This window comes from Petaurus breviceps, unplaced genomic scaffold, assembly GCF_028583685.1.
Source record: "Petaurus breviceps papuanus isolate PSGF00001 unplaced genomic scaffold, PetGlider_PUasm1.0 90977, whole genome shotgun sequence".
NCBI lineage: Eukaryota > Metazoa > Chordata > Mammalia > Diprotodontia > Petauridae > Petaurus > Petaurus breviceps.
The window spans coordinates 43854849-43868085 of record NW_027187391.1 but is presented as its reverse complement, the minus strand read 5'-3'; the positions used below and the strand labels follow the sequence as shown (position 1 = coordinate 43868085).

General features: G+C 37.5%; 1 protein-coding gene across 1 annotated transcript in view; it reads left to right on the top strand.

The window, feature by feature from the left end:
- Positions 1-13237, top strand: part of ARMC2 (armadillo repeat containing 2) — a 177749-nt gene that overhangs the window by 86972 nt on the left and 77540 nt on the right. The window contains exon 10 of the mRNA XM_069077084.1: positions 1825-2048. Within this exon, the coding sequence (XP_068933185.1) occupies positions 1825-2048 (224 nt within the window). The remainder of the gene's footprint in view (positions 1-1824; positions 2049-13237) is intronic.

Sequence of the window (13237 nt, the reverse complement as noted above, 5' to 3'; positions counted from 1 at the left end):
AGAGCTGGGATTCACACTCCTCTTTATTCTTTCCAGTCCACCCTGTATCACTGGGCCTGTACTCAAGGCGTTGCCAGCTTTGGCAGGAAGGATCTGCCTAGTTTTGGAGAACACCTCTCTTCTATGGTGAAGAATTGGTAGGAGGACTGAAGCTCTAACCCACTACATGATATGTTGCTTTAAAAAAGTGTCTTTTCATCATCTTGTCCCTCGGCTAGACTTAACTATTTCCTGCTTCAGCCTTTGCCCTTCTCAGGTCATAAGCCTCTCAGTTTACTACATGGCCAAGGTCATTCTTTTCCCAGATGCCCTCCTGACCTCAGCTCAGCTGAGGAGCATCTGTTCCTTTTGGCAATGACCTTAGGCACATGAGGCTGGTTTTTTCAATCCAGGATCCTTATCCAGTTACTCAAAAATGGTGAACCCCAGTTTTCCTCACCACAGGGAGATTTCCAGATCAGGAATTCCTTAAGGAGAGATTGGAGTGGACGAGCATTTCTAGATACCTAGAATTTAGAAAGGAGCAATGTAGGCTCACAATTGTAGTAACTGACCCTACCATACCATTTTTTCTTATCATTTTCTTGCATGTTCTTGTCCTTTGCTGCCTTGAATTAGGAACAAGGTTCTGCTTGCTTTAATTCATAATTCAAGGAAATCCTCATCTATCTTGAAATTCTTTTGTCTCTTCAATCAGCAATCATTATTAAGCACCCACTAGGTGGCAGGTGCTGTTCTAGGTATTGGGGATACAATAACAATAAAACAGCTTCTGCCTTTAATGAACTTAGGCTGTTGGAGGAGACAAAATGGTATATCTATTCGAAAGAAATAGTACAAAGCACATATGGAAGAAATGCAAGGTCATTTTGGGGGTGGAGGTTGGAGGAACCTCTTGTCTTAAATGATATTTCTTTCTTTAGATCTTGTGTCTGTGGTTGATAGAAATTCTGTTCTTAGATTTGGATTTCTTAACAGTGGTCTCCAGTTTGCCACCCATGGCCAGTTGGGGATTATGAGGCAGTTGAAGATTTTCGTTTCATAGAATTAATATCTCCTCTATGCATTCTTTGTGCATGTTAGGGCTTACCTTGTTGAGCACTGCCCATTTGCACGTGAATAATGCTCATGGTCCAAAGAGTTTTTTCCCTGCACTTAAACTGGACCAATTTGACCAAATGCAAATAGGATTCAGCTTACCATTTGTCAAATGCTGCTCCTAAGTAATTCTTATTCATTTGACCAAGTGAGTTCCAGTATAAATCCTGGTCCTAACCCATTCTGAAAAATTGTCCAAATCCTCTTTCCATTTTTGTAGTTATCAGCCTGTTTTCATTCTTAACTCTGATTTTGTACCTCAAAGGATTTCTGCTCAGTAACAAATACATTTCTTTATAAAGGAGAGATTGAAATATAGTTCTGAAATTTCCTTTGAAATTTTATTTTTCTCTGTAACCCTAAACTTCTGTAAATAAATGAATTTTGGAAAAATCGTTAAGCCTGGCATTTAATAACCCCCTTTTTAAATACATGAATTAATGGGGTCAGCTTTTTTTTTCAGCAAGCATGTTATTAGTTTCAAATAAGTTTAGTTAGGCAGGCAAGATAGGTTTTCTCTTTGCACTGTATGAATAACCCTGGCATAAACACTTGCCCATGGATTCTGACTCATAACTAATAAGTTTATTCTTAGTATGTGTATGCAAAAATACATAGATGTGCTTCAAAGTAGTTATATTTTTTCAGAATTTGGAATATGTTAAAACAAATTTGAATAGTACAAAAATGAATCACATTCCTTCTAATTGGACCTCTTTTCTCCAGATTCATTGTTGGAGGTGCTGCGAGTGGAAGACCTTCACACTAACAATGAGGCTTTTTTGTACTGCATGGGAGCTATTAAATTCATTTCTGGGAATCCAAGATTTCTTAATGAATTGATCAGCAAAGGTGCTGTTGAAATACTGCTACATTTGATGAAGCAGATAAATGAGAACATGAGGAAATCTGGGCAATGTTCCACCAATTCAGGACATTTGTTAGTCCAGGTAAGTGTTTTAACTTCTAAAACAGGAACAGTAAATATATATATATATATATGTATACATATATATATATACACATACATATGTATAGTTAATACAGTAAAATATAGTATATTTATATATATTATATATCTAAAATATATATAACAGAATAGATTTTATTAGTTATTAATTTTTAAAACTTAACTTTTTTCAACTTCATGGTAGTTACTAGAGTACTCTGTCCAATTCCAGGCTTCTCTTCCTTTTTTTTTTAATAGAGTGTCTTAATGTTTAGTAAATAATTATTTAGGTTAGGAGTTCCCAATGGTAAACCAGTCTGAACTTTACAGGTGGCCAGCCAATCATTGTATTCTTCCTGGGCACCCTTCACACACATACTCATTCTTACAATAGTATAAAAGCAAAAATCAATAAGAGAATTTCTTCTCTTTAGGCTGTGGCCATAGCCTATCCCCACATTCCCTTCCCATTAGATCATATCCTCATTTAATCATTCAGTGTACAAAATAATTTACTACAATGTAGAAGAAATCTTGGAGTATATATGAATCATATAATATTTATTAAATTCCTACCACTGTATGCCACTATGTGCTTGGAAATGAAAATTTCCAAGAGGCAAAAATGAAAAATTCCCCTCCTTCAAGGAGCTCACATTTAATTGGACAAAGCAGCATATACACAATAAATAAAATTATGACATGCATACACACACACTCACTCACTCACATCATTGCTTGGAGTCTTGAAATTCCCTACAAAAAAACTGAAACTGAATGCTAAGTGATTATAATGACCAGCCATGCCCCTAGAGAAGAGATGGAGGTTGCATCTCCCACCTTCTTTGCAAAGATGGAAGACTGGTTGTGGAATATTGCATATATTAACAGATTTTTAGTTTTGTTGAACTGCTATTTTTCCCATGTCTTTATTTTTTTTTTATTACTAGGAATGATTTTGTGTGGGATGGTGCTAGTTAAAAACACAAAAATAGATCAGTAGAAAAACTAGTTGTCCTAAAAAATATCAAAACAGTAACATAGGGCTTGATAAAATTAAGAATATAAATCATTGGGGAAGTGGCTGCTGAGAAAACTAGAAACATTGTGTCAGAAATCAAACTTAGATCACCATCTTAAACCATATGTCTGTATATGTGTATATAGATGTATATATGCGTGTGTGTATCATAATAAGATCTGAAAATAAAAGATCACACCATGAAAAGTTTGAGATAAGATCAAGTACTTTTCCTAACAATACTAGAATTCTTAACCATATACAGGATAGAGATCATGGGCAACTTTAACACTGTAGAATTAGAAAGCTTTTTGCATGATTAAAATCACTGCAGGCAGAATTAGAAGAAAAATAAAGGTGGGAAAATATTTGCATCAATATCATCAGCAAAAGTTATTATCCAAAATATGCAGATAACTGATGGAAACTTGTAACAGTAGGAGCCATTCCCAGATAAGTAACTGGTTAAAGAATATAAAAAGTTTTCAAAAGAAGATCAACAAACTATAAATGGCCACATGAAAACATGCTCCAAATCACTGACAGTAAGTGAAATTTCATGGGGTGGCTAGGTGGTACAGTCAGTAAGAGCGTCGGCCCCAGAGTTGGGAGGACCTGGGATCGGTTCTGGCCTCAGATACTTAACACCCACACAAAAAAACTGACCATGTAACTTTGAGCAAGTTACTTAACCCCAATTGCTTTAAAAAAAAAAAAGAAATTTCAATTAAAACAACCCTAATGTTTTACACAAACTGTCAAAGATGGAAAGAAAGATGGAAGCAGTCAGTGATGGAGGAGCTGTGTAGAAAGTCAGGAACACTGATGCCCTCTTGGTGGAACTATGAAGTAGTCCTGCTGTTCTGAATTTGAGTTTGGAATTGTGGAAGAAAGGTGACTAATCTGCCCATACCCTTGGACCTAACAATCCCACGACTATCATATACTCTAAAATAGTCAAATGCAAAAACTACAGTCCGATATATATCACAATATTCATAGCAAAACTCTTTGTGATAGCAAAGAATTGGAAGTAGAATGGGTGCCTATTTCTTGGGAAATGGCTGAAAAATGTGTGTGTGTATGTATATAATACAGTAAGAAATGTTGACTATGAAGAAATAAAAGAAACATGAGAATATTTGTATGAAATGATACATATTGAAATAAGGAGAACCAAGAGAATAATATACAAAGTGAAAAAACAACAGGGTAAATGAAAAGATCACAAAAAGGAAATTGAACTCTAAGGATTGGGGAAAAAATAAGTCCCAGAGAAGACATAATGAGACTACCCTTCTCCCTCATGGCAGAGAGATAAGAGGGCCCCTAGGAGGGATATTGTATACATTGTCAGTCTCTTCAGATGTTATTTGCTTAATTTTTTTCTTTGTTGTTACAGAGGAAGATTTATTCTTGAATGAGGGTGGGGATGGGGGGAATTGACTGTGATGTAATGACAAAAAGCTTCAACAAAATGTTTTTTTTAATGAAGTAAAATCTATGTAAATGCTATCTGTGGGATTTACCTGATCTACCAGCCTAGTCATCCTGTCAAAAAAGAAAATGTTCATCTAGCAAAACCTGTTGTTGATGAAGACATACTGATTCTTGTAGATGACTGCTTCCTTCCTTCTGTTGGTGTTAGCTAACCTTCCTCTTAATAATCCATTTTAGGATTTTTCAAGGGACCAAAGTAGACACTTTCATTGGCTTATAGTTTTTGTATATCACTTGCCTTTCTCCGTTTCTGAAGTACTTCATTGTACATAATCCTTAAAAGACTATTGGCAGTAGGTCAGGAGTTATATCTGCCAATTTTTTAGTCCCTCATAGAGTTTATATAGACCTGGTGGTGACTTGGCCTTGTCCAAGGCAGGTAGGAAATCCTCTCATCCATCTCTAGCAGAAGTCCTATCTCTGTCGTCTCTTCGTTTCCCCAGTGTGACTAACCCCACCCTTATCATTATTATTAATTTTTTGAGGGGTCCTCAGATTTCTTTGCCAGCCTGTGAGCTCATCTTGAGCCTTCATGCTCCTGACACTATTCTCATAGAGCTAGGCTGTGATTTCTAATTCTTACCTATTTTTTGGCCTTGTGTTCTCCTTCCTTTACATATCGGTTGAAGTTGGTTGGTGATCCTCCTTTGTATCCACATCAGTCTTTTTTCACAGTGCCTCTTTTTCCTTCTTGCCACTGTTGTTTCTTGAAAGTTTCTCCCCTTTACTGGGTTGCCTTCTCTAGAATTTTAGGCCGTGGGATTCTGTCCTTGAACCTTTAGAAATCTCTTTTTCGTAAAATTAATGTGTATGTCTGACAATGCCTAACTTTATTTTCCCTTTCTATATCATCAGTTCTGAGATGGAGCAGTTATTTTCACCCCAGCAAGATCAGATACAAAATAGATGTTCTCATTTCCTTCATCCTTTGAAGTGAACTTATTGTTAAATCCAGCACAGACAGCATTAACTCTTCTGCTTTTGTCTCTGAGGAATGTTTCAGCTGATACCTAGAAAACTGAAGTCTCCTACTTTATGGGCAGCTAGGTGGTACAGTGAATAGAATACTGGGCCTAGAGTCAGGAAGACCTGAGTTCAAATCTGGCCTCAGACATTTACTAGCTGTGTGACCCTGGGCAAGTCACTTAACTTTGCCCCAGTTTCCTCATCTGTAAAATGAGCTGGATAAGGAAATGACAAACTGCTCCAGTACCTTTGCCAAAAAACCCTCCAAAAATAGTCACCAAGGGTAAGACACGATTGAAAATAATTAAACAACAAACAACAAAATTCTGTACTAGGATGAGTCTGTGCCAGGCTTCTGGTCTGTTTCCCTTTTCTGGCCAGGTGGTCTTTAGTATATTCCAGTGACTGATTCTGTTGATCTGTGCCAAATGCATTGTCCCAGGATTCCATGAGTTTAGAGTCTTAATATACAATGCTATTCTACCCCACTTTTTACCTTTCCTACTTCTGTCCCAGGACTGAACTTAAAGTTTGAGCACATGGACATTTGGCCTGGCCCTAGATGACTTTTCATTTATGTGCTAACTGGAGTCATTTGATATGTACTAAAATAGACCCTAAAACTAAAGTACTACTTTTTTGAAGGCTTTGTTTTACTCAGAGTAAAAGTGAATATAACTAATTTTATTTTACTATTTTAGAATTAGAGAGAGGAAGAAATGATAGTGTTTTCTCAGCATCATTGGAAGTTCTATTGTTTAGCATGGTTGCTCAGTTTTTAAGGCTGTATTCATTTAACCCACAGATATTATTGAGTACCATGTTACATGTGCATAAGGTATTCTTTTGGGTTATAACATCTGAATTTGAGTTAATGACTTAAAAACTCATTGGCTTTAAATATGAAAACATTTCTGTGTTTATACTATCTCTCTGTTAAGGCTTCTCCCTTTAATGGGCCATGTATAATTCATACCTAAAGTATAAAAAGATGATTTCATTGATGGATTTTGGAAAATCTATCTCATTACTTTATAATAATAACGATAACATGAGGGCAACTAAGTGGTGCAGTGAATAGAGCACTGGCCCTGGAGTCAGGAGGACCTGAGTTCAAATCCGGTCTCAAACACTTAACACTTACTAGTTGTGTGACCTTGGGCAAGTCACTTAATCCCAGTTTCCCTGCTTCCCCCCCTCCAAAAAAAGCAAATAAATAAATAAATAAATGATGATAACAACAATAGTCATATCTAGCACATGTATAATGCAAAGCACTTTCCATATTATCCCCTATGATCCTCCCAATAACTGTGTGAGGTTGGTGCTGGTTACACTTGCATTTGTTAATATGTTATCTTAGGGGCCCTTCATGTCATATTCACTTACCATATTTTGTTGAATTGGCTTTGCACATTACGTTGCTATTTCATATGGTTACCACTTGGTCTCAAAAATCACCATTTGGGAAATGCCTGAGAGAAATGTTTCACTAAAGCAAACACGATGAAAGCAGAAAACATAGAAATAATGTTAAATGTAGGTTAAGATTAAAGATGGTCTCTGTGTAATACATTTGGCATTCAAAAGTAATAAGCATTTTAGGTTCAGAGATGTCAAAGGACAGCAGATTTTAAGTGAAGTAAAATTGAAAGTAGAACAGATTGGGAACTCAAGTCAAGTACCTGGGCTAGACTTGTATTGCTCAACCATAAAGTGTTATGGTAGAAGTGTGAACACATGCATACTTTTTATTTGGCTTTGCTATCTATCAGTACTCTAATAAGCTGTTTGGGAAATCATAACAATAAGGGTTTCATATGTATAGTGGGATCTTTCATCTCTTTCTGTTTTGTCGGCCAAAATTGTGCTAATTATGTTAGACATTATGAAACTCCATTGGGTTGCCACATAGGTCTGTGATTTGGCATATATATGGTCTCAGTTGGGCACTGGTCCAAAATATACATATGCTTTTGTGAATAGAAAGAGATGATTTTTCTGAGGCTGAAAAATGACGTGGCTTTCATATTTCAGTCTTTTGACACTACGCTGTTTGTGGTCTCTGGCAGTTGTGTTTATTTTTTTCATATCACCGGGAGGAAGTAAAGCATTTTGCAGTTGGCAGTAAAGCACTAGGGAATATGGTTATGGCTTCTTCAGCTGATTGAGAAATAGAACCAGTGTTTTTAATATAGTGTGATCACTTGATGTTTCTGAAACTTCAGTTATCTTCGTCATCATCATCTTCCTCATCATGTTGATGATAATAATGATCACTTAATGATAACCAGGAACCTGTTTTTAAATGCATTTGACTCTTTATTGTAAAATTACTTTTTGCCCTTTCTCTTAGAAGGAGGGAGAAGTAAGGGACTGTAATGGATTTTAAGATATTTATGTTAATTTGAAACAGAAAGCAGTAGACAAATGTGTTATGCTCCAAAAGTTCATGTGTAAATTGTGATTGAAGCTGAGTGCAGTTTTTCCAAAGAAATAATGTTATATCAAAAATGACAAAATTCTTAGGCCAGCCAACAAAAGCCTGTTCAGCCCAAATACTGAAACTAGATAGTGCTACAAAAAACCTGAGCAGTTTTGAGCCATAAGCTTCAGGGTTGGGAATCTGTGACCTCACGGCCATATGTGGCAGTCTAAGTCCTTGGGTGTGGCCTTTTGACTGAGGCTGAGTTTTACAGAACAAATCCTTTTATTAAGGGGTTTTGTTCTGTAAAGTTTGAATTCTAGCTGCACTTGAGGACCTAAAGGGCCACAAGTGACCTCAAGACCATAGGTTTTGCTTAGACCATCAGCTCCAAACCTTTTGACGACCTCTGAGCCTGGTGCTGAGAGAATTGGTTTCTGTGTAGTTCCTGTAATCATGTTGGTAGGGATGAATGGAGAAGTTGTGAATTCTGCATCAGTCCAACAGAGCTAGACTCCCAGCTTCCAGGCTGAATTCTCTTTGTTTCCTGCTGCTGGCCTTTAGTCTCATAGAGGTTCACCCACTGACTGTCTCTTTGATCTTTTTGGCCTACTCCCTGCTGGGTTCAGTGTCTCCTACAAAGCATGAACCTGTATTTCAGGATGCCAAGGCCAGCAGGGTTTAGGGAGAAGAATGAAGGCCCTTCTTTCTCTTTCTAGTAAAGGCACATAAGAAAAGACAAATGGGGGGAGAGGAGGCTAGGTGGCACAGTGAATAGAGCACTGGCCCTGGGGCCAGGAGGACTTGAGATCAAATCCAGTCTCAGACACTAAACACTTACTAGCCATGTGACCTTGGACAAGTCACTTAATCCCAATTGCCCTGCCTTCCCCCTTCCAAAAAACAAAAGACAAACAGCAATCTTCTGTTGAACTTAGTTTTTTCTTCTCCTTCTCTTCCCTCCTCCATTTTCCCCCTACTTTTTTTCTTATGTTATAACCAGACAAGCTCCAGCATGATATCTTCATGATTCAAGAACTTTTTCAGTATACTCTTTATTTGTTTTGGTTTATTTTTTTATGTAGAGGCAAACAGATGGTGTGGTCAATAGAGCACTGGGCCTGGAGTCAGGAAAACCTGAATGCAAAGCCTGACTCGAGACCACTTACTAGTTGTTTCGCCCTAAACCAGTCATATTAAGCCCTGTTTGCCTCAATTTCCTCAGCTGTAAAATGAGGATAATAATAACTTTCTCAATTGTTGTAAGGATCAAATGAGATCATATTTGTAAAGCACTTAACACAATGCCTAGCATATAGTAGGCTTTTTATTGTCATTAATATTTTATATCTTGTGCAGTGCCTTGGCACATAAGTTGAACCAATGGGATAACATTAGTAACCAAGAAAATGGCAAAAATATTACCAGATATTAATTTCTTTTTATGATAGTGAGTGCGATGATTGTTTGGCAGCAAAATAGCTTTGTTCTCTTCCTGTTTGTCAATTTCATGGGCATTTGTAGTATCACAGAATAATATATGTAATCCATGTATGTATGTACAGTCATGTATTACAAATAAAAATTTATTCGATGGAGACATTTTATTCAGGAAATAAATTTTTGAAAAATTAACAATAGCTATTTTTCTGTAGTTTTACAATCAGCTAATTTTTGTTGGCCAGAGATTCTCTCCTCCCTCAGTTTGACATTCTCCTCTTTCCTGTATAATTGATCCTCCTCAGTCTCCTCTCTAGGACAGTCATCCTCCTGTGCCTCAGTGTACCTCAGGGCTCAGTCCTGGGGCGTCTTCTCTTCTCTCTGTAGGTTCTCTCTTCAGCTCCTCATCAGCCCCTCTACAGAGAAGACTCCTAAACTGAGGAGGTATCGAACCTTCTCAGTTCTTTTCTGTGCTCCAGGCCTATACCTCCAAATCACAAACTCATTGTGTCCAAAATTGATTCCCTTTTTTCTGTCAAGGGCACTAAAGTATGCTTCTGGTCATTTAGATACCATACCTAAGATTCTCAATTCTTCACTCTTTCTCACCTCTGTTGGGGGCTTAATAAATGTATGTTCATTGGATGGTCCGTTAAAAGTCTTATTGATCCCAATTCTATTACTTCTTTCATATTCTTCCCTTCTTTAGTTTCTTTCCTTCCTTCTTTCCTCTCCCTCCCTCCCTCCCTCTCTCCCTTATTTCCTACCTTCCTTCCCCTCAAACATGAGATGCATTCTGATGATCTGGTACCTTGGTTTGGCAGCACAAGCCTAAGAGTACGATAGTGGAGAAGTCCCCAAGTTTGAATCCAATCTTTCTGAACCCACAGCTTATAGATATATGTGCCTACTAGTCAGGCTTTTCTCAGATTAGAAACTGGAATTTTCGATGACTCCTTTTTGACTGTAGGATAAAATGTAAATTCCTTTACCTGACCAGCATTGAAAACCCTTGACAGGTTCTAATCTGGCTTTCCAGCCTTATTTTATACGATTCTCCTTTGTGCCATCTCTGTTCAAGCCAATCTGAATGGCTCCCTGGGCCCTGGTTCATCTTATACCCCTCTGTCTCTGTGCATTTAGATGGACTTTCCCTCCTGCCTGAAATACACTTATGTTACCTGACTCTTGAAATCCTTCTCTTCTTTTAAGGTTAAACTTAGAAAACTCTAAAGCATTTCTCCTATTCACATTTTCTTATAGTGCTTTGTTTCCCTTTGCCAATGTCATACTCTGTTTTATACCATATTTACTCATGTTCCTGCTTTATTTTCTCACTAGATTATAAGCTCATTAACTGACTGTCATTTTTCAGTTTTCATCTTTCTTTTTCTGTGACAGTGCCTTGAATATAGTAGGTGCTTAATAAATGTTTGTTGAATTGTATTGAATTTATGGCATGAACCACTCAATGCATTTCCTATAAAATGAAATCATTAAATTAAAAACTTAATTTGGCTAATTCATTAAATTAAAAACTTAATTTGGCTAATCTTTCACTACTACCTTTAAATAATGCTAACATACAAGTTAGCACAAGGGTCACAGTAATACATAGTAATACCTAAGATCTGTACAAGTCAATTATGCTTGTCACTAAATGTTGCTGTTACTAAACTATGTCCGATTATACATTTCTCTCACTTATATTGCTTTCTCTTAGCAAAAGAAGTACATGGTCTGCTAGTCTGTCTTCCCTCCACCCCTTATCCTGTTATCTCTCTTGTGGCTCACAGCAAAGGTCCTCAAAATGAGACACTTCATGTCTGTGTTTGCAGGATGATTTCCTCATGATCTTTCTCTAATCAAAGGTTTCATCTTCATTTTATAATGCAGCCTCTGCTGGCCATCCAGAGTTTCTTGCCAAAACCTTTCTAAAGGGGCTAGAGCTTAAGAAAATATTGAAAACCACAACAAAACATTTATTGAACATGTAACTTAATAGTCTTTTCTTCACACTTATCAAGTTTAATAGATTGATGGGAGAAAAATGTTGAAATCATTGACAAGAATGAAGTTTTTGAATTCTTTATCAACTTTTATTTACATCTAGTGCTATGCAAAGGTTGTGATGACTGACTTAAACGGACTGACTTAAGTGGTGGCTAGGTTAAAAGAGTTCAGAGATTTAATTCAGTGCAGCAGTACAAGTGACTGCATTGTTCAGAATGTTATCCTAGCTCCAGAGAGAGTATAGCTAAGTATATATAAGAAAGTATAGCTAAGGTACCCCACTTCAGTAGAAAATTCATTTTCAGTAGGGGTCTATGACATAAGCATAATTACATTCAACAAATTCAAATACCAAACATTTTAAGTTTCTTTGTGCAAGGAAGGCATAGAGAATACAGATATGAAAAACAACACAGTCTCCAAATGACCTCTGGTCATTGTGATCTGGATGTCTCAGAGGCATCACAAATTCAATGTGTCCAAAACTGATTTCTCTTTTTCTGTCAGCACTACTGAAGTAGGAGTCTTAAGGTCAGATAAGTTTGATATGAAGTAGAATATCTTTGTTCATCACTTTATCTAATATGGACAAAATCCTGTAAGAAGATTCGGAGAGAGATAGACCAAGTTAAGCTGGGGGCCTCCGTGGAATCTTCACAGGGGAGATTACACATTATTTCCATCCTAAATGATAGAATTTCACCAGGTAGAAATTTGGAAGGAGTACCTTGCAGGCATGGGAGATAGTGCACAGGCATGAAAGCAGGAAAGTAGATTAAGAAATTGGGGGATAATTAGCAATCTAGTTTGACTAGAATGCAGAGAGGCAGTATGGTATAGTGGATAGAGAGCTGGCCTTGAAGCTAGGGGGACATTGGTGAAGATGTCACCTTAGCAACATACTAGCTGTGGGACCTCGGCAAGTCACAGCCTCTTGGTGCTGTAGCAACTCTCTGAAACTGGGAAATTGGCAAAGGAAGTGCCAACCACCTGTGATAGAGGAAATTTCCTCACCTGGGATTCTTCTATACTGATGAAACAACTGTTCTTGTCTCTATAGAATACATGATTGGGAGTGGTTTGAAGTAGTTTTGGAAGGGTAGATGGAAATCAAATTATGGAAGGTCTTAAATGGCAAGTCTTAGTAAAGTGTTTGTATTTTTTTTATTAGGGACCCTTTAAAGTTTGAGGGGTTGATGTCAGACCTATTCTTTTTTTTTTTTTAAGCCATCGGGGTTAAGTAATTTGCTCAAGGTTACACGGCCAATTATTTTTTGTGTGGATGCTGAGTATCTGAGGCCTGAACCGATCCTAGGTCTCCCGACACTGGAGCCGGTGCTCTTACTCACTGCACCACCTGGCCGCCCCTAAGCATTTGGGGTTAAGTAACTTGCTCAAGGTTACACGGCCAGTTATTTTGTGTGGGTGTTAAGTATCTGAGGCCGGAATCTATCCTAGGTCTCCCGACGCTATTCTTTAGTAAGGTATAACTTGATTGGTATGCTAAGACTGAACTGGACAGAAGAGGTGCTGGAAACAAAATTAGGAACCTATTAAAATAGTCCAAGCAAGTGATAATAATAAGGACCTGAACTAGGAGTGGAAAGAAGAGTAGTGCAAGAAATGTTATGGCCTTAGAATTGACAGAACTGGTTATATATAGGGGAGAGGAGAATAGAGAGAGAGAGAGAGAGACAGAGAGAGAGAGAGAGAGAGAGAGAGAGAGAGAGAGAGAGAGAGAGAGAGAGAGAGAGAGAGAGAGAGAGAGAGAGAGAGAGAGAGAGAGAGAGAGAGAGAGAGAGAGAGAGAGAGAGAGAGAGAGAGA